This window comes from Aythya fuligula, chromosome 3 (genome assembly GCF_009819795.1).
Source record: "Aythya fuligula isolate bAytFul2 chromosome 3, bAytFul2.pri, whole genome shotgun sequence".
NCBI lineage: Eukaryota > Metazoa > Chordata > Aves > Anseriformes > Anatidae > Aythya > Aythya fuligula.
In genome coordinates, this window is record NC_045561.1 from 79,973,592 (window position 1) to 79,996,657 (window position 23,066).

Genomic DNA, 23,066 nt, shown 5'->3' on the forward strand with positions numbered 1-23,066 from the left:
GATTAAAAAAAAGGTTCAAGAATTTATAGTTTTTATTTTTGAAGTTACTTGCCTCACATTTTTCCTGGATGACTACAGTAAACATGCATACCATTTTTTCTTCTCTAACTCTGGTCGTTATCAGGAGAGCCATTCACCTTTCCATCCATTGGGCAAATAGTTTTAGAGATCCTAATTACTCTATTATAACCTTTGAATCCTGAGTGGCATGTGACATTAATGTGAGGTTTTGTACTATTGGCGATTCTGGTGCTAAAGAAAGTCACAGAGTCTGGGAGACTGGTAGCAGGATAAATAATGGGTTCATAGGAGGCTTAGTCTTGAACAAATTTTGCTATGTTTACTGAAGCAATATGTCATCAGTAAATAGTTTATAATGAATTAAAAGCTGCATAAAAAAAAAAAAGTTTTGCAGCTGATAGTGGTAGTCATGAAATAGTGCTGCTGTTTGTCATAGAGTTTCATAGCCTTTTATCATACCCTTTTATCATTGAATCATTAAAATGTAAGGTGTGTGCTACAAGATGGACAACAAGATCCTTTATTGAACCTGATGAGAACTGTGGTAATAAAAGAACTGCTCAATATGGTTTAAGATAGGTTGTTAATCGACTAATTTATTTTGTGTATGTGAGTTAAGATATAGGGGAGTAGGAGCAGCTGCTAATAGCAAGACACTATTTTGTCATACAAATGCTGTGTAATACTTTGCAACTTTGTGCCAATATTGATAAAATGATTTAAGAAATACGCTTGTTTTCAATTTCCCTTTGTTTTAGGTAGCAGGTTTTAAAAGTATATTTGTTCAGATATCAGCATAGAGCAGAGAGTAAAATACTGCTACTTTTCATAATCTGAACAGTAGGTCAGGGCTTGGTCAAGAGCACTGAATTTGACTTGCCAACAGTTTCTCGTCATACATGTGTGCAATAGTCTTGATTTGTTGGTTGGTCTAAAATTACTCTAGGAAAAATTCATAATGGTAATAAAGTAAACATTTAAACAGGCCTTGGGGCTGCATAATCATCCCTTGTTCACTGAACAATGAATAATAATAGATGTATGTATATGTTCCTTTCACCGTGTAAATATATATATATATATTGATGGCATAATTATTCTCTTTCTCTGTGATGTGAAGTCCATGCTGTGCATGCTTTGTGGAAGGCTCGCATATCAGTGATGTAGTTTAGACAGAAAAAGCAGTCATTTATGTATTTGTTTGATTTTGGACTAATGTGGACTAAATGATTCGACAAACTTACAGAAGTGTATATATTGGATCTCTTCAGTTACAAAGCATGGCAAAAGAAAGACTTAGTCTGATTTTGCATATAACTTAACACTTAATGGTGAAGACAAATTGTTCTCTTGGTTGTGAGTCCTAAAGTCCTAATTATGTTGTGTAATTATTATAAGGAAATTGTGTTTGCAAAAGGGAGAGATGAGATGGAAACGTAAAATTGCTCATCTCAGAATTCACTCTGCACATTCCATATATTGCCTTGCTATACCATACAGCAACATGTCCATATTTAAAGCAGTCGTCAGGTTAATTAGAACAACAAAAAAAATAGAAGTATGAAGAACTAAAAACAAAAATGAAAACTAAACATGCACAAACTCTGATCTGGGCATCAGAGCTAGCATCTCATTTCTTTTCAATTTACTTCTTTCCTTGTGTAAGTTTTCAAAATTTCTTGAGTTTACTGACATGAGGCAGGTTAAAAATACTGCCAGAATTTATTTTTTAAATCTTATTAACCACTCCTGTGTTTAGTTAAAGAAATGAACTATAGTATCTAAAAAGAACATGAGGAATGTAAACAATCAAAAAAAAAGCTGAAAATATTTTTTGACATGTCTCTACTTTTGGTTTCATAGTTGCAGACAATACTTTATTTAAGTTCTCATTCATATTGTTCAGTATTTCAGGACTGAAATGGAGAAAAGATTGCCGTGTTCAGGGAGATTAATGATCTTATCTCAAAGAGCTCATAATCAAAATCCTAGGCCCTAAAGACGATGCCTGTTACCATATAGTAGTAGTATGTTCTTTTCCAGAGAGATCTCAACGCACCAGCTTCCTAGTTTCAGCAAGGAAGTGTTAAAGGTTTAGTTGTCAATAATGCAGAAGTTGCCCAATGCTAATGGTACAGCAGTTTCAGATGTGTCTTTGCAGACCACAAGGTGGGTAACAGAGAGACATCATCACACTAAAAACTGTTTACTTGTATAATTTTTAGCTCTGTGCAGAAAAGTACAGAAACCATAACATTGAAATATATGTTTTATTTCACATTAATAGTGCTGCGTTAACTTGCTGTTGGTTGTACGAAAAGGAAATCTGAAAAATTTCATAAGATAATTAAGGCTTCTCTAGGAAAGCATATTATTTTGTACTATTCCTGGATCTAAGTAGTTCTATCTATATTGAAATTAATATTGTCATTATGGAAATAAAATATAGAGAATTCCTATGTCTGTAACAGGTGAGGAGATTAAGTTTTAGCTGTTTAGATTTCAAGGTTTCTTCATTGCTACACTTTGAAATGGAGACTAAAATTTGTCTGTAATAGATCTTTGTTTCTCAGGCTAGAGAAATACATAGGTTAATTTGAAATGCAGCTGGTAAGGGAACCTTGCATGACAATGAGAACGCTATTTACCCTGAACACTCAGTATGGTACTGGACCCAGACTAAGTAACAGCTCTTGGATCAATGAACAAAAAAACTTTTTTTTTGGATTTTTGATATTTTAGCACCAAAACAGAAGAATCGTCTTTTCTATTCTGTTGTCTAGGTTTGAAGAAAAAAATGTGAATACTGGCATTTCCATCAATTTTTCTTTCTTCACCATGCTCTCTCTCTATTGAAATAGATTATTTCTTTATTTCATAGAGGTAATGAAATAAAGAGGAAAGGAAGTGCTTCTTTCTATTATTTGAAAGTGCTGTAAAAAGAAATTACTGACTTTATTCTTCAGTTCTGATGTATATTAGCCAATGATGAGAAGGAAATATGGTCAACAGAAAGAAGCTATTTATCAGGCTTTCACAAACAGGTGAAGAGTGGATAATGGAGAAAACCAACAGAGAAAATTACAAAGAAAAAAGCTGACATTGCCAGAAAATTTACAGGCACTGACTCCTGTTTGGCTTAATGTAGCTTAGATATTCAATAGCTGGACAACTTGAAAACTTTACAGTTTGAAATTTTATACAGTGCACTGTTTTAATAGATTTTTTTTTATTTTTTAAAAATAGGCATGTTATAATCATCTTTTACTTATGAGCAAAAGTTGAGAGGTATTAATAACAGATTTATTTTTCTCAAGGAGAAAAATGCATTTTTTAAAGGAGCCTGAGACTCTCTAGCAGTTGCATAAAGTGAAGGGAGAAAGCCAAGATTGGAGATAAGTGGATATATTTTTAAACTGTTTTTTTAAAATGCACATTGAAGGTTACAGTTTTGCAGGTACTAACTGAATGAGACTGAGTCTATTTTTGTCTAATTAGAAAAGATACACATTTCTAACTGAAGCTTGGTTTGCTTTGTAGACATACACCTTTAGGGCTTCTCAAGGTGTGCCCTGGTGCTCATTTTTTCATCACAAAATGCTGTGGTCATTCTGGTTTTGCATGACATTCTTAGCTATATAAGGGGACCTGGGGGGAGGGGGGGGGATGACGACACCAAGAAAAAACCTCTATGTTGCAATCAAGCGTGTGCATCTTTCAACCCAAATTCCCCATCTGGTAGTAACATTTCTGTTGGAAGCAGATCAGATGAACAGGAGAGGCACTGTCATTAGAAGGCAAACTGCAGCGTGGCAGGGAGCTGTTCAGCTCTCTAAACTGGTATTAGCTGAACCCTGCTAAGCATCTCCCCCCTCCTCCCCTTCCCCTCAGCATTTTCAATTACAGAATTTCTAACTGTGAGCAGAATGTTTGAAACCTGTGTAACTGTCTCTCAAGACAGTGATACAAAGAAACGCAGGCTAGATGGTCGTTTGATGAATCTGGAGAGCCACTCCATCTCTAAATTAGGGTTTCTCTTACAGTTGGATGCTAGACTAAAATAAGAAGTTTAATTATTTATAAATAACCAATCATTTGAATATTCTTGTATCAAAACTGTATACTCTTATTAAAAAAGAAATACAAAAATCAAAACAATAATCTTTAGCAACATAAGTGAACTGAAATATGACTGATCACATAGAATCATAAGATATTGATACTGGCCTTTGAAAAAAAAAATAATAGTGCAGATGTACACGTAATATTTAATTTGAGATGTCTAATGTTCTGTCTGTGTAACAGATGTCATGCCTGATTCCTGGTCATGTTAAGTACTAGGACTTAATGAACTGAGTAGCCTGATGGATGCAAGGATGCTGTGGCTCTGTGTCCCCACTCAAAAGAGAGAGTCCACCCAAAAGGAAGATGCTTTGAAACAGGATTTAAAGAGAAAATAGGACTGGCTGCAGAGATCACAGTCTAGACAAACATGCTGACTGGACAACTATTTATGTCAACTGTTTTTTTTTTTTGTTTGTTTGTTTGTTTGTTTTCTGTTGTTTTGAAACAGTAGTTCTAGTTGACTCATCTGAATGGATTTCACACTGGACTGATAGGTGTTTACCACAGTTTTTAACAAAACATGAGGAAACAGATCCTTGCCAAACTCCTCAATAAAGATAAATACCATGTTTACTTGGCCACTGGAATAGAATAATATACAACAATATAACTGTGGTAAAGAAGTACGTATGTAATTTACACCAGATTTGCTGATTGGAAGCCTCCTTTAGAGCTATTACATTACTCTGTTTGGAAAATGGAATGGAAATACTGAAAATCTCTTAAAATTTTGTGATACTCTATTTTTTTTCTCTCTGATGTTCTGACTTACATGAAAGATAGATTTATTTTTTAAATAGTAGTGCAGGTGGGAGTCAGGCACAATGAGATTTCCTGCTTCACTGGCTAACCCTATGCAGATTAATGATTCACTTCAGCTCTATCTCAATAATATTAGTGTAGCAAATTATCCTGAGTAGTAGGATGCACTTTTCTATGTCTTATGAGGCATACAGAAGAAGATACAGTGCTATAACTTAAACTGTACTTCACAACGTGTGCTTTGCAGATCTCACTACTGAGACAATTACTAGTGAAAATGATACCCAGGACTCATTTTGTTTCTCATCTTGAGGATTATGTTGTCTATAATTTGAAAATAGCTCAAAGGACTATTTAGACTATTTCCCTCCCAGTCCCGTAATTACACTATTGTCACATGAGCGGAGTAAGTACAAAAAAGGCACCAGCTGTACTTTGGCAGCTGTGTTAATGGACTATTACGTGCCACCAGGCAGCTTGGTATTGCTCTGTTATGACATTTGTATCAGCAAACTTTGATCTCCAGGTTATGTTCTATTGGACTTGTACTTTGACAGATGTGTTCTACAGTTGTACAGTTACATCGTTTGACAGGTGTCATCTTATTGATGTTATTTTAAAAAGTAAAGTAGATGTGCTCCGTGTGTTACCCTGTAGAAAAAGAAGCTTGGTGTTACTATTTAGTAGGAAACTTGGCTCCATAAAGCAGAGCAATTTTACTTTTTTTTTTTTTTTTTTTTTTTTTTTTTTTTTTTTTTAATCGTGAAAACAAATACAGCAAAGCTCTTTAGACTTTACTGGTATTAGTATTCTTATGCCACTAAGCTCTAGCTTGATTTATTATAATAACCAAAACATGATTTGCTAAGCAGCTCCACAATAAAGGAAGGGTTACTCTGGTACCTGAAGACAATTTTCCAGTTGTTTGGAAAAGGGAGGTGTCAGAATTTCATCCATGACATAGCCTTGCTTTAAAAGCCATAATTTTGCCATCTTAAGTGCGCATATTATATTTTTTAAGCACTTTATATTTTAAGTGTGTCTTAAAATATTAATCTGCTGTATGATTGGCTTTTCTGATGGAAATAGCTGCTTCCTTTACTTAGCCTTAGTTTTACCTCAGTAACATCTAGATGTTACTTGGTTTAAAAATAATAAGAATACTGTGTCACTAATGTACGTCATTCTGCAATTGTGAATGTATTGGTTGTGGCTTGCATTCCAGCAATAAGTAAACAGCAATAAGCCTTGATAAATCAATTGAAAGGGCAGGTGAAATGGACCATAATGAACACTGATTATGTGCTTGCATTCTGTTTATAGTGATATTTGATGTGTCTCTGTCCTGTAAAGCTTATTTATGGCCACTGTGCTGAGTCATGTGGTTTAAACAAGAATGTTTTATAGAATAGTTTCAGTAGGATATGATTACCTTTCAATGGTTTAAACCTGTGTTTTTTCTTAATAGCAATGAAGTTTGGCAACTTGTGAACATTGCAGAAAGTATTTGCGTATAAATACACAAGCAGAAACAAAGTCATTTATTCAAATTGAAAATACTTGAATATAAGCTTTGCAAATGTCTGGTGGAAACTGCAGCTTGACAATCACTTATTAAGTTATGTGAAATTTAGAGTGCTTTTTAATTCTATTTGCGAAGTCTGTACTGGCCTAATGCCAGAAGATTTGGTCTGGGTGTTAGGAAAAGGTTGTTCACTGAGGGGACTGTTGGGCACTGGAACAGGCTTCCCAGGGATGTGGTCACAGCACTAAGCTGTGAGAAAATACACTCAGACACATGGTCTGATTTTCTGGTGGTCCTGTGTGGGGCCAGGATTTGGACTCAATGCTCCCTGTGGTCCCTTCCAACTCAGGATATTCTGTGATTCTAAGGTAACAAATATATATATATATATATATATATATATATATATATCAGAAATGTTAAAGGAGAGTTTATTTCTGTATTTGAAGAATTTTTATGGAATCTGAGGCCATATTGCATTTATAGGGAAAAAAATCGAACATTATCATATTTCCTCTTAGTTTGGAAGGTACTAAGAAATTGGAATAAGTTTAAAATCACATATTTATAGGTGTTTTAACATTTGGCTTTTTTTTTTTTTCTTTTCTTCCAGATTTTCCAGATTGCATATGTTATTGTGAAAGCAGCTAACTCACCTCGACCTGGGAACTGGATATTAGAGCGTTCTCTGGATGGTGTAGACTATCAGCCATGGCAGTATTATGCTATCACAGACAGTGAGTGCCTGACACGTTACAACATTCATCCACGTCCTGGAACTCCATCCTATATAAAAGATGATGAAGTTATATGCACTTCTTATTATTCCAAGATCCATCCTCTGGAGAATGGGGAGGTAAGAGCAGATGTCACTCCATACACAGTAAACTGGAAGAAAAAAATATTTTGCAAATATGCAAAATAGCAATATGAGTCTTGAGTAGACAGAGTGGGTTGGCATGCTTGAAAAATGCAAAGGTGGTGTATTTGCAATTGTAAAATAAATAAATAAATAAATGTTATTTTATGTGGTTCGTTATAAATGCATGATATCATGCATTTATATCCTCTAATCCTCCTATCCTCTAATAAGCATATTCTACAAAGTAAATAAAGAGATACAAGAGTTATTAGGTAGAACTGGGTGCTAGTACTTAGACAACTTCAGATGCTTGAAACATGGGGAAAAATCATGGACCCAGTGAAGTTGTTAGAAGATTTTTCTTCATGTTGCCATTTCAGTCCAAGTGAATAAGTTAGGATGTTAAATGCTAATAATTTTATTTAGAGTTTATTGTATTTAAAAGTTTGTAATTGACCCTCTGCCCTTGTCTATACCTATTAATTCTTCTATTGTGTCTGTTATTTCATTGTGAGTCCAGACACATGAATCATGAACCAGTCACTAGTTTTAACTGAGGGCATATAAAATATGTGGTAGAGGGGAGAATGAGGAACTCTGGTTGTAAGGACTCTTACCAGGCAAATGTAACAAATGTACCAGAAAATGCAGACTCCTTGACCTGTTAAAATGTAGAGAGGGAAATCTATATGTACCAAATTCCAGCTGTATATTTCTTCGCAGTTTAATTTTTCGAACACTTGCTCTGCACAGTAGTTGGTGATTCAAGGAAATGACATGCATGTGTACTAGATCTGAAGTATATATTTATTTACCGATTCTTTCATGTCTAATGATGTTCTGTGAAATTTTAACCTCAATATTTATTCTTCTGGTGAATGTTCCATTTTTTTAATAGTTTATTTCCAAGTAAAGAAGTACAAACTTACTCTCTTTTATTCTTCTACCTGGAAAGCAACATTCAGATGCAAAACTGTTAATGCATATTATTTTTGAGTACCAGATATGGAAATGTATACTTTATTTACATTCACAGGGAGTTTGTAATGCCAGGTGCAAAAGCAGGAAAAGAAAGTTTCAGTGTAAATATACTGAAATACTTAGTATATTCTGATATACTTAAAAAAGTTTGAATCTAAAGTATACTTGTATAGACTATCAGACATGAAATCACTTGGACATCTATGAAAAGTCATCTCAAATACTTTGTGTGAATGCATAATTATATCATTTAAATGGGTATTTGTTCTTGTAAAATCTAGCAATAGCAGATAAAGTGATATTGTCAGAAACCGTGCATGCATAAGTGCTATGTTTTCAAAATGTCTCCAATTGGATGCTTTTTGAGGGGAGAGCAGAACACGAGTGAGCAGTTTATTGCAAGCGCCAAAATTTCATAGTTTCTTTAGGAGAATATTTCTGCAATGAAAATAGAATGCCAAAGTAATTATTCCAATGTTGCAATTGGTTTACATTGTTCAATTTCTTTGATTATCTGATTTTCTTGCAGTCAGATATTGATTCCAGTAGTCTGCTGTCCTCTTGGTTAAACCAATGTCTCCTTGTGTTCTTCATTGGCTGAGTTCAAAAGCAAAGGGTCTCTATTCAGCATCTCTGTATATAGCCTTGACTGAAACATTGACTTAAGTCCTGTTGACTTGAGTGGAACTTAATTCCTATCTTAAATGGGAAATTAATCATTTTTAACTTGGTGTGATGTGCTGGAGTTGGTGTTCTGCCCCGAACATAGTAAAAATGGTGAGCATCTGATAAACAGTTTCTTTAAACAGGAAGATCTGGAAGAAGGGAAGAATTCGTTTGTTCAATTCCACTCAGAAGAGTGAAAGTATTAAGTATGCTATGAATACTCTATGATAAGTGTATGATTTAAGCCTCCCTAATTTAATCTTACCTTGCACAGGTAATTATTAGTCTGAGATTTTGCCCTAAGATAGAAAAAGATAGAACTTTTTGAAATGAAAAGACTAATGCTTAATTTTTATAGCAACTGGAAGAGTATCATTCCAAACAAGTTAATCAGCTTGCATTTTAACTTTTTTTTTTTGTAAATTAAATAGTAATTTAATCTGAGTAGCTATAGACAGCCTTATAAAATACACTTTAACACAGAATAATTCTTTATCATGTTTAATCAAACATTTAGTATGAAAAATAATGCAGTTCATATCAATATCAGATTTACCTGCAGTTTTTTTGGAGGTGATATTTGCTTGGCTCCTGGTCTTTCAGTGGAACTACATTTGCTTATTCTTATTTTTATTTACACTTATTTTTGTCCCAGGCTAGGATTTCTGTTCTACCCATCAGGCTTATAAGATTTATAAGACTGACAGAATTATGAAATATACATTAAGTATCTTTTCTTTCTTTTCCTTCAAAAACATTGAGCTGTTTAGGCACACAATTCTGGTGTATACTCAGGAAACCTGATGAAGTTGCTTAGGTAAACAAACTGGTTCCAAAGCCAAATCTATGTCTAAGTTAGTGTCTTAAGTTAGGAAAAAAAAAAAAAAAAAAAAAAAAGAACAAAACAAACAAAACAGAATATGTCCATTTTATGTGTACTTTCAATAGTGATTTACTAAATCACTGACATTTTAGTCAGTGATTGATTAGAGTATTTCCAGAAATGTTTATTTTAAGCAAAATAATTTGGGCATTTAGTAATGTCAGCATTTACATGACAAATATTCACTTGTCCAATAGCATAAATAAACAAGAACAAAACAAAACAAACAAAAAATGTGATTTATTTTCAGGTCAGTCTAAGCTGTTTATTTCTTTTAATTCATTACTTCTACAAGTTTACTTCTCTGTCACATGAATAAATAATCTGTAGACCAACAACTATTTTCATAGAATGATTTTATAGAATACTTTCATGAATTAAGAGAAAATTGTGTGATGAAAACTTCTGAATGGTGAGCACAACTGAGGCATTCTGAAATAGGGACATTTCTCCCAGAAGTGTATACTCAATTACAGAGGTGGTTAAGATTGTATCTACACTGTTTAAAATCACCTTAAAATATACCTTAAAAATACCTTTTTTAAAAAAAAAAAAAAAAAAAAGCTTTCTTCAGGCATATGTAGCTTTTGAATACTTTGTATAGGCTAGAACAAAATATTAGTTTGTTGTTTCTGTAGTATAAAGTAATTCTTTGTGCAAGCAGACATAGAAAGTTAAATCCAGTGAAGACAGATGGAAAAGGGTTTAATTTATTTGATACAACTGCAAGTGCCTTTATTAAGAAGTCAAGAAGAAAAATCTCTAATCTTCTGGAAAACATTGAATTTCTTAATAATAAGGTTTTCTGAAAGTATAAAATCCAAGAAGAGAATGTGAATTTATTTTTTTCCTTATAAAAATCTTAATTGGAATAGCTAACTGACTAGTCCATATGAGTGTCATCATGTAGAGAAGTGCTGTCAGAAGTTTGTTTTTCAATAATTATAGTAATTATAGTTGCACAGTAGTTATGTGAACTTACAAGGAGAAGTCTTTCCATTTCTGTGGGTAGAATGTCAAAGGACATTTCTGCAGTTGGGTAAAGTTTACATTAAATAGAAGTTAAAAATACTGAGCATGATCTGCCAGTTTGGTAAGCAGATTTAATATGAAAACAAGGGATTATGAGAGTAGAAGCTGAATTGGTTGTAAATGAGGAATACAAAAAGGGAAAAATTCCTACAGCCAAAACATTTTTATTATTCAACTCTGAGCATGAATTTCTAACCTGATGTAGCTTGATATATGCACAATAGCATTTGACTTTTGTCCCTAAAATTGATATGTGACTTGCTTTTATTTAGTGCCTAGCAATTAATTCCACATTCTGGTATCTGCTGTACAAAGAATCACCTCCTATTGTTTTGTTTTATTTTAGTTCCCACTGGTTTCCTCTGTACAGCCCTAATTATTCTACTGGAATAGAAGTCTCATGAACTTCTGAGCAGTCAATCTATATTTACTTTCCTATTTATTTTTTTTTTTCATTTTACAGATTTCTGTCATGTTTTTACTTAAATAATCTCTTTTTCAAGATGAAGTGTCCTATCATAATATGTTGTTCTTCATATGGAAGGTATTCCATAAATTTCTTCATCTTCTTGTTATGTTCTGAACTTTTTACAATAAGATTATGTTGACTTTGCAATGAGGAGACAGAATTTGAGGTGTGGGCAAACTACAGATTTATAGTGGCCTAATTGTGTTTTCTCCTTATATTTTCCTATAAACTTGCTTTTGACTTGTTTTGGATTGCGGCTGATCGTTGTTGCTCACTGATGTCTAATGTTTTCTCTAGGAAAAAAAAATAAACTCTATATAAACTGTCTACCACTTCTGCCTCACTGGCTTCCTTCCCATCTTCATGTGTTAAAATTTGTATGTTGTTTCCTTTCTCATAGTGATCTTTCCATAGTTATTTATTTTACCTCTTCATGATCATATGATCATACATACTTCACCAGATCATATATACTTCCCCTCTTTTTTTTTTTTCCTTCAAATCAATATTGTTTTCAATTTACTTCTTTACCTTATAATATTCTCTAGCAGTTACTCTTTTCTCACGTTTCCTACAGTTCTTAATGTACTAAGATGCCAAAGCAGTGAATGCAGTGCGGGTATTTGTATAGACAGATATAAGCATATTGTGCTGGCTAGATCAATTGAATGGACTGTGTTGTACCTCAAATGTGTTTAATATCTTTAGCATGATTCTACTGCCAGAAAAATTCCAGACATTAAATTGAACTGTCTTCTGTAAGAATATGTAAGAATGTGCTCATGTAGCTTTTGTGCAGGCCTTTTCTTAAGGTTGCTAAGACTTCCAAAGCATAAAACCTTAACCTTGTTTTGTCAAAAAATTCAGACCTAAGAAAGGCCATGTCTTTACAGTGGGAGTGGTAGTACTAACAGCTCATCTTAACAGACTTCTTAAGTGAAAACTTCACACAAAGATTCCTGATCAGAGAGAATACCAGGTAGTGGATTCATTTCAGCTTCCTCAGTTCCTTTTTTTTTTTTCTTTCTTTTTTTTTTTTTTTTTTTTTTTTTAATAACCGTAACTAGTGTTAAATGTAAAGTATTTGGCAGTATTTTCAGAAAGGTATTAACACTAATACATCGTGCTTGTAAGAGATTTCTGGGATGCCTAACTATTGATTAGTAGAACTGCATTATTATGCAGTAAATTAAAACTGCAGTATTGTTTCCCTATTCAGGAAGGTTCAAAATTAAAGACCAAAAGAAGTTGGCAAGTGTTTTCTGTGTCAACAACAGAGTGTAAGGTTCTTTCTTTTTAGCAAGGAAACTCTTCCTGCCTACTATATTGCCATAGCCAGCACTAAGACTAAAGCAGAGGACTAATGGAGGGCACAGGGGGGAAGTTATGGTGGGAGTTCAGTAACCTGCTTCCTTCTTTCTCCACAAATGAATCTTCTTGTCACCATTATTATAGTGGTGAGAATGATACTGCAATCAAGGTGATACTTGTGTTGCTCCTTCAAACACTTTACATCCTTCTTTTGTGATGGTAGCAAGGTAAATGTAAGGTCAAAATTTTAAATCTGCTTCTGTAGTTAATAAAGACTACGTGTATTCATTCATTAGTTTTTATTTTCTTTAGTCAAGTGGAAGTTCATAGCGTGTACTAAACACATAAATAGGATAAATAGAAACAAGAACCTTAGTAATAGTCGTTTGTTATTTTGTTCACTTGCCATACTAACTATTTGATTGCTGCTCCTCTGCCCCTTTTTATATACCTCTGTGCTGCATGTCTTAGCTCACTTTAACCTTCCCCCATGCCCTGGTAATTAGTGTCCTCTGGGCTAGTGTCAGACCAGCAATGCTGGGAACGTTGAACTCTGCTACTCTCCAATATTTTCTTGCTACTTTTCTCCTCCTTATACCACATTGCTTGTCCCATTCACTATAGTCTCATTAATTCACAGAGAAGGAAGGGAAGAAAAAATGACTTGCAAATGAACTTCTAAGTGCAATTCTCCCTGTGGCCAGATTTAATCCTTTCTCACTAGGAGTCTGAGACTGTCAACACTAAGAGGGCAGAAGGTCAGAATTTTTGGAAGTATGCAAGACTGAAATGTATTCAGTTGTAGAATGAAAATGTTGTGATTACTTTTTTTTTCCTAATAAACAATTATATGATGCTACAGTGATTCAAAAAAAAATTTGCACATGTGTGGATAGCAGTATTGATGCTGCATTTATAATTGTTGTTTTAAATTTGACCTGAGCACTCTAATCTGTATTCAGCATCTCGTCTTTATTGTGGAATAACAATCTAGATTATGAATTGACTGTTCCCATTGAATTACAGTGGAAGGGTTTTGTTTTGTTTTTTAAATAGGATGAGATGTAGAACAGAAACCCATATTGTAAAATAATAATAATAATTTAAAAGATAAATAGCAGAAATCAAAAGAAAGGTTCAGCTGGTAAAGATTTTATCAGATACTATCCTTGCATCCAAGAATGTGCTCTGCTTTTCTTTTTTTTTTTCTGCTTTTTTTTTTTTTTTTTAGATTATGGGTGCTTCTTCTTAAAGATCTTTTCTAAGATCTACTAAGATTTTAATAAAGATCTTTGGATCGGTTTTCTTGGTGAAGGCTTTCTAATTTAATTCAGTTCCACCACTTCACTCATTAAATCCTTACTGCTTAATGTTTTGGATCACACCATACTTTGTTCCCCCCTGTTGGCCTTCATTTATAGTTTGCTTCCCTGCCACACACACACCTTCTAGCTACAGCAGATTCAGGAAGACTTGCAGTCAAGCTGTGGATTTGGATATCACCTTGTTGTGTATGATTAGTCTCAAAGAAATATGTTACATTTGTATGATGTGAGTTTCCTTTTTTGTGTGCTATGGAAGTATAACTTAGCCTAAAACTTATTCATGGAATATGGATTTTCTTCAAGGACTCTGGCATATAAACTTTCAGTTTTCAAAAATAGAAATTAGAACAATCATGAAAGAAACAGTTTACAAAAGAAGGAAGACAGTTTTGAGGTTTAAACAGAGATTCACATCTAGTTCATTTTATTGATTTTTTTTTGATTTTTTTTTTGTGTGCATGTCTTTCTTCATTTGATTGAGTAAAATTAAACATGAGCAGCTCATCTGGGGGGGGGGGGGAGAAGATATTTAACAAATGATTGCAAAACCAATTGGTAAATTTTACATATTCCAATGCTATGTTGCCTCACTAATGTAAAACTATTGATTAACACTTCCTGATTTTCTTTCATTTACTTTCATAGATATTACTTTCATAGGTATGTAATAGGAAATAACAGATGAGGCATTTGTCATACATGTGCAATACTATTGGAAATTTTTGGAAACATTTAGAATTTGATTTTTGATTTGATTTTATTATGCATGATGAAAACAGTCTTTGTTCAAATATTGTACAACTAATCTAGAAAGTCAGTAATTTAATTACATTATAGCAGTAGTTAATGTTTACCTGAGAAAAGGAAAAGTAGTAAATTTTTTAGATTGATAGTTTCTACTGAACTTGAATTTCTGATATTTAGTATTTAGTATTATAGAAAACAGAGTGGATATAAAATGTATAATGTACTTTTAAATTATGCACCAGAGAGGAAACAACTGTTGAAGCTATTTATAAGTAGCACAATCTGTCATTATTTTAAAAACAAGAGCAAGGATATTTACTGGTGCATCTCTGTTGGCCAAGTTAGAATAAAGATTTCTTTTGTGTTGTTAGTCAGACAGTCCACTGTCCCTGAGCAGAAGCTCATATCATAACTTCCATGATTTCTGGAAAAATAGAAAAAATGATTAATCATATGAATCATAAAACTTAAAAAGCAATAAAGTGACAGTATGCAAAGTACATACTCTACACAACAGTCTTTCAAATTGATAAGATGATTTACCTTTCTTGTTCTTCAGCATCCTTTACTTATTGATTGTAATTCTTATTGAACTGAGATGAGTTACTCATCTTTACACAGATCTATGCTAGTTTTTCTATATTATGTCAGGAGAACTGGTGTCTGTACATGTAGTTTTCTAATTCAGCACATGATTTTAGTGTTACAAAGGGAAGTGATATGTGTAAGTCATGGTATTTGCTTGTACTGACCCAAATATGCCTTCTTTTTGGGCCTGATAGCTGATTTTTGGACAGTAGTAGATTTCATTCCAGTAGAGAAACATTGTGTATTTGGTAACACAGTGATTTTTTTTTCCTCCTATTGTGCTTGATGGGGGAAATGAAGATCCTCAGCAGATGGTTATCTTGGGGGTGGAGGAACTTTTACTTGAAGACCTTTCCCACACAGCTGAAATACTTTATAGAAAATTTTTCTTACGTGAAATACAATGTGTAATCACTTTCCACTAAGAGGTAAAACCCCAATCATTTATTTACTTTGTCTATTGCAATTTGTGTAGGATTATTCCTGATATGAGGAAAATACAACACCACTTTCTGAGTGGTTTTCGTTTCTTAGTTTTGAGTAATTGCTACCAGTCATGAATAGTTACTGGGAGGAAGAATATATATATAATAGCTTAATTCTCATTTTAAATCAGTTTGGTGGCCAAAGGCATAGAAGGGTTTACATACTTGGTAAAGATGATAAGCAGCTGAAAGATGCAGAAATGAGACAGAAAAAGCAGTAAAAGTTACAAGGTAATTTAAAGCCAGGGACTAGGAGAAATTTAGTGAGTGTCTGTGGTTCAAATAATAAAACCTTTATTATCAAAAAAGTGTATGATTTTTTAAAAGATAAGATTCATTAAAATCCATGCAGACTACATGGAGAAGTAATTTTGATCAATAAAATGTCACCGAAATACAGACATACAAATAGGCGAGCCTAAGGCCAAACATTGGTATGCTCACATTGGTATGTGAGCGCTAACGAGGTTGTGTAAAAGAAAATTAAACCAAACAGTATAGTTCACCCAGAGTTTTCATTTTAAATGGAGGTATCACAATAAATTGATAGAAGGGAAATTAGTAACTGAGATGCTGTAATATCAGTGTACAAATGCTTTGAATAAAGTCCAGAAGCTAGATAAGAAGGATGGGGAAAGCACAGAGCTGATTTGGGTGAGTAGACAAATTGTATCAGAATCAGCACTGTAACTGACAGAACTGATATTTCAAGTTTAAATAAAAAAGTTAGGACTGCACTACCACATAACCAAGGCTAAGGAGGCTGTGAAGGCAAACATGAAGGCAAACATAAAGACTGCTAGCTTCCCAGAGGCAGGTAAACTGTCACAATGGAGTAGAAGCTGATTTTTGAGTGATCTTAAATGTTCCTATAAGAAGCAGTCTATTTGGTGTATTTATAATAAAGGAAATAACTTGAAATTTTGTGAGAAGAGTGCAAGGTAGGGTGGTTCAAAATGCTGTTATTTAAAGACTGTTCTGTGAAATGGCTGTAGTATTCTCACTATTTTATTTCCTCCTAAAAATATTTGAAAACAGCCAATACATCTCTAAAGATGAAATTGTATTTTATATGTTTCTTCTTAAACAATTAAGAGTTTATGCATGATACTTATTGAGAAAAAATCCTAGATTATGCAAATAAGGTGCCAGGATAAAATACCAGAGTATGCAATAGGCATTACAAAGCAAGAAACATCATATACAAAATCTTGTTCTAGCAAGGAAAGTAAGATTTTGGCAAATTAACCTAAATTTACAGCGATGCATGCAAAATTGAAAGAGAAACAAAACACTGCCACCCCATACCAAGAAAATGACTGTGTGAAGTGCCTAACGAACAAGATGAGAAGCTTTTTCAAGTTCATCAAAATATTAAAGCTGAGAGGCAACTGAGGTATAATAGGAGTGTCAAGGACAGTAAGTCTATTGTAGGTGACAGCATTGGAATGGGTTGCCCAGGGAGATGGTGGAATCACCATCCCTGGGGGTGTTTAAGGGAAGGTTGGATGTGGTACTTCGTCATGGTTTAGTGGGTGATATTGGTAGTAGGGGAATGATTGGACCAGATGACCTTGGAGGTCTTTTCCAACCTTCATGATTCTATGATTCTATGAAGTCTGTTCCTTGAACTCCCTAAAGACTTAAAGAAGTAGTCACAGTAGAGTGTCTCTTTGTTTTAGAAAATGTTGGACAAGCTTCTGAAGGAAGAACAAATTTAAAAACAATAAAGTCAATACTACTAAATCACCAAGTCTAGACAGTTTTTTGGTCAAAGGTTCAAAAGAAAAGTACCAAAGGTGCTAAATGAATTAATTACTTGTGTGGTCAGCCTTGCTTTACCTCCATAGCAGAGAAATGGTAAGGTGGAACCAGATTTTCAAAAGTGTTCCAGAGTGAATCTGGAAATGTGCAGACTTCTAAGTCTTATTTCTATGCCAGGTAAACTAATAGAAGCATAATAGATAAAAAATTATCAGGTACATGTATAAATGTGACATGGAGAAGAGTCAGCATTGTTGCTTGGAGCAACTAATCAGAAAACACAGAACTCACTTCCAAATCTATTGAATTGCTTGAAATGAATCAACAGGTATGTAGGTAAGAGTGATTTTGCCTCTTTCAAGACCAATGACCAATCCAGTGGCTGTTAACAAGGTCATTTATCAAAACTGCAAAGAAATCATAAGCTAGGACACCTCTTCCTGATTGCTCATCATTTAAATATGGGAAATAAAGGTGTAAATGTTCACCTGAAGAAAGGTAACGGTGCAGTCAGTCTATTCATAAATAATCTGAAAGTGACCTAATTAGGTGAACAAGGTTTTCAGATATATAATTACAGGAATAATTACATTTTAATTTGACTGCAGAGAGCTGCTGCAGGATCTGGATGATTGTGATTAATATCAAGTAAAATGCAGTATTGATAAATGCAAAGTGCTCTGTATGTAAGAACAAATAACTGCTTGCATGTACATGTTGAGGGGTTTTCTGTGGTTACTACCACTTAGAAAAGAGACCTTTCGTGGAACATTCTCCACAAATCAATTCAATACCCACTTGTCTTCAAAATCAAAATAAAACATTATGTTTCAAGAAAAAAATCACCCTGTGCAAAGCAGAAAAAATTGTAACAAACAGCATTCTACACATCCTATTCTGTATGCTCATTTTGTGAATATTGTGAGTGATTCCCATTTCACCACTCTTAAAAAAAAAATCTAGTAAAAAAAAAAAAAAGCACAGAAAAAAAAGATCAGAGTAGGGGAACAAGTATGTGAGAAGGTATTAAATCAACAATGATACTTTAGACATGAAATGGTCAGAAACCTTTTCATAAGAAACAATGCACCAGTTTTTGCACAGAATGTACTAAGCCATGGAGTCAAGAGTGCCCAAAGTATAAATGGGATCAAAATCTGTTAAATAGTTTCATGGGAATTAAGTTCATTAAGCAGTCTTAAAAATTCAGTTATAAGCTCCAGTTAAAGAGGTGTTAAGGCTACAGGTTGTCAAAATATAAGAAAGGTATATGACAAGCAAACAGACTTAAAGTAGAATTATTTTCCAAAGCATCCCTACTGGCTGCTATTAGAGACAGAAAATTGACTAGTGATGCATTTGGTGTAATGTTCTCTGGTTGTTTTAATGTTTTGGGTCTGGTGTTGGTGTGGCAACAAGTGACTAAGTGGGGAAAGGAATGGTGAAAACCCAATGAAATAAATTTAAAAAAAAAAAAAAAAAAAAAAAAAAAAGCTAGCTTATTATACATGTTGTTGTTTTTCAGATTTCATTTATTGAAAATCTGGATAGTCAGCTGAATATGAGCCAGCAGTGTGCTCAGGTGGCCAAGAAGACCAACGGCATCCTGGCTTGTATCAGAAACAGTGTGGCCAGCAGGGCTAGGGAGGTGATCGTCCCCCTGTACTCAGCTCTGGTGAGGCCGCACCTCGAGTACTGTGTTCAGTTTTGGGCCCCTCGCTACAAGAAGGACATGGAGGTGCTTGAGCGGGTGCAGAGAAGGGCGACGAAGCTGGTGAGGGGCCTGGAGAACAAGTCCTACGAGGAACGGCTGAGGGAGTTTGGCTTGTTCAGCCTGGAGAAGAGGAGGCTCAGGGGCGACCTTATCGCTCTCTATAGGTACCTTAAAGGAGGCTGTAGCGAGGTGGGGGTTGGTCTGTTCTCCCACGTGCCTGGTGACAGGACAAGGGGGAATGGGCTTAAGTTGCGCCAGGGGAGTTTTAGGTTAGATGTTAGGAAGAACTTCTTTACTGAAAGGGTTGTTAGACATTGGAACAGGCTGCCCAGGGAAGTGGTGGAGTCACCATCCCTGGAAGTCTTCAAAAGACGTTTAGATGTAGAGCTTAGGGATATGGTTTAGTGGGGACTGTTAGCGTTAGGTCAGAGGTTGGACTCGATGATCTTGAGGTCTCTTCCAACCTAGAAATTCTGTGATTCTGTGATTCCGTGAAAATATAAATAGTAGAGAGTTTGTCAACTTTAGTTTTTGTGTCAAAAGTAAGCAATAGTATTTTTGTAACTTTACAAAAATTATCCATAGGAGAAATGAACAAAAAAATAAATTGTTTTCATGTACACAATCCATCTCTTGTATTTCACAGAAGATTCATGATATTCCTGGCCTTTTCTATTTGTTCTCTGCTATCTGCTGCTTAGGAATATGCATTTCTTTTCTCTTAATTTTTCTTACATTAGCTCCTGTAAAATATTTCCAGGTTTGAAAAGATCAGGTTCGAAGTTGGAGAGGGATCAAAGTTTCTTATTCTACACCTGAATGTAAGATTTCTTCTTTCTTTTTAAAACATTATAAATGCTTTTAAAGGCACTGAATTATTACCATTCAAAGGGATACCATTTGTTTTTCAAAAGTGTGTGTTCCAAATGATATGACACAGCTTTTGGTACAATTTAGACTCCAACACAATACAGTAGTTGTAATGGACTTTACAAGATATGGGTCTGTAATGCAAAAATCCAAAAGAGTTTAGTTTAAATTTCTCCAATCCAAAAGTCTTCAGAATTGTAGTCTGAAACAAAAATGCTGGAGTAATATAAAACATATTGCTGAAGTTTATTTAATGATAACATTCAGAAGCAGATGTACTTGCTTACTGGTTTTAACAGCATTATTTTTGTATCCTGAAACCCTTGCCCTTCATTCAGGAACAGATTAAATCCTCACATTCTCACTCTTTTACATCAGTGGTTGTGTTTGGCAGCCCTTTGCAACTGCTTACATCTGGACAAGTTTCTGTGGTTTGCTTCTGATTATAATTTGTCTGTAGTTCCACAATACACCCCACAGTACACCTAATTCAGGAAAGATTCTACTGGAAAGTGCCATGAGTTTTTATGACAATCATATAATGAATAAGAGAAATCATAATATCTTGGTAGGAAAGTTTTGTTGTTGTTTTTGCTTTTCTTATTGTTTGTTTTGGCATAGTTAGTCCTTCAGTTAGCTTTTTGGGTCAGTATGTTTTTTATCAAAATATTCAGGAAAACATAATTTTCCTGTTCTAGTCATTTATTTAGAACTACTTGCATCATTCATGGTCATTGTTCAAAAGAACGGTATTGCTTTCAAAATAATAATGGAAAAATGGCCTCTTAAGATAATGTACCATTTTTCTTTAGTCTTTTTTTTCTTTTTTTTTTTTTTAATATGTGTTTGACAGACCTCTATATTTTATCCTTTAAGCAGAAAGGTGGTAGTGGTTAATTCAGCACTACCAGTGTGTGTCACCTCTGCTTGATCAGAATCTGAACTAACATAATTTTCAGAATTGCACTGTACCTGGAGTTGCCATTGGCATCCACATTTTATTTTCTTATTTTCTTTTTTTTTTTTTTCTTTTTTCTTATTTTGCTCCTAGTCTTCCTGCTTAACAGCAACTAGGTTAGGCAGTAGCTCTGTGTTGCTGACAAAATGAAAAATGGAATGACACTGGTCATAACACGTTTTCCGCTATCAGAGGTCAGATCATTGTTGTATATGGTGAAACTTAAAACAGCTATTGTTTGTTGATTTAAAATCATATGTCACATGTGGCAATGTGTTAAAGAACCTATAACAAAATGCTGATCTACCTGGTCATAGATAACTTAAAAATACTAGTTCAGTATTTTTTGTCTTTGAGAATGTTCCTGAAGAGCCAAGCCTTTACGTTTTGCATGCAAACTTGTTAGTTATTAATAAGCATATAATACCTCTTTAATGTATTAAGAGATGGAGTTTCATTTACAAGTACACTTTGAAAAGCCAGTAACACATTGCTGTGTTACATTATTCCTGGCCTCACATTGTATTGCCTGAATCCCTTATGGACTGTGGTATGCCTAGCTGTTGCTGAAACTATAGCATGGTGCAGTGTTTCCCCTTAGTTAAGAAAATAAAATAAAAACTGGAAATGACAAATATACTCTCAGGATAATCAAATTGCTTATTATTCTGTGATTTATTAATAACTATTGTTCTGACAATGAGCAGTCTGTTTAAAAGTATGCAAGCTGATGTCTGTGACAAATTATTTCTTGTCCAAAAATGACAAGCCTGAGAATTACAGAAACTGTACAAAAGCAGTGGCTAGAATAAGCAATATAAGTTTCAGGTGAAATTGGAAACAGGAAAATGACAAAAGCTAGTTAATCAGAAATTAGGAGATGAAGTCCTATTTAGCCTAAGCTGTAGGGTATAGTTGTCAATGACACAATAGTATTTGCTAAATAGTTCATTAAGCTGACATTTGCCTGTATTCTTTGGGGGAATGAGTTAGTTGAGATAGAGTCTGACATGCATAGCCCTTGACATTTTAATGCGTGCTTAAGCACTGCATTTAAAGCAGCTCTTGTACTCATTAGCTAGTCGCAGAATGGAGTTGTGCTTTCACTTACTAAACTATTAATTTATTAAGATTGTGAGATACTTATTAGAACTACAACAAACCTTGCCAAATACATTATTTTCTCATATACAATTATCATATATATATTTATGTAGAAAAATTGAATGATGAGTTTATGATGTACATACATATGATGTACATACGTGCTTCTACTATTCTAGTTTTGAAACCAGCTCTAATGATAAGCTAGTGCTTGCACTAAGAAAACTCACAGAATTTTTATCTTTAGTGTTTAGATATAAGATGTCAAGAGATTAATTAATCAACAGTAACATTAAATCTACTGCAAATGATCTATTTGCAACAGATAATTAAAGCCAGTATTAGATAGGAAAATTATGAGAGCTACTGAATCACCTGTGGAAAAAATGATGTTCTGTATTGTCCATCTTCATATTAATGTGCTTGCATAACTTGAATGTAAATCTTAGAGTACTATACTCATTAAATAATTTTAAGACTGACATATCTGTCTTCTCTGCTGCTGATTATCATGTAGCAAGTCTTTTTTATGCAGGACAGAAGCTTTTCTCTCCTTTATGCTGCTGTCTGAGATATTTTAGCGAGAAATTGACCTTTTTGGAAAATGTTTTAGGTTCAGAGCACTGCCTTACACAGAAAATTAGGCTTGAAGCCCACAATCTTGATATGATGGCCAAAATAAGCTATGAGTAGTTAAAGTGAATTCTTTATCTTTTCTAGCCAAAAATCATCATGAAATACTGGTGTTCCTGCTCCATCTTTGTGACAAATGACACTAAGTAGCCTTCATGTATTATGAGAGAATTATATCTTCTAATTTATTGAACGTTCAGCACAATATGCATCAGTGAAAAGCATACTGGTTAGTGATGTG

General features: G+C 34.0%; 1 protein-coding gene across 1 annotated transcript in view; it reads left to right on the forward strand.

Annotated features, from left to right (window-relative positions):
- LAMA2 (laminin subunit alpha 2) overlaps positions 1-23,066 on the forward strand; it is a 356,269-nt gene that overhangs the window by 86,198 nt on the left and 247,005 nt on the right. The window contains 1 exon segment of the mRNA XM_032185008.1: positions 7,047-7,289. Within this exon segment, the coding sequence (XP_032040899.1) occupies positions 7,047-7,289 (243 nt within the window).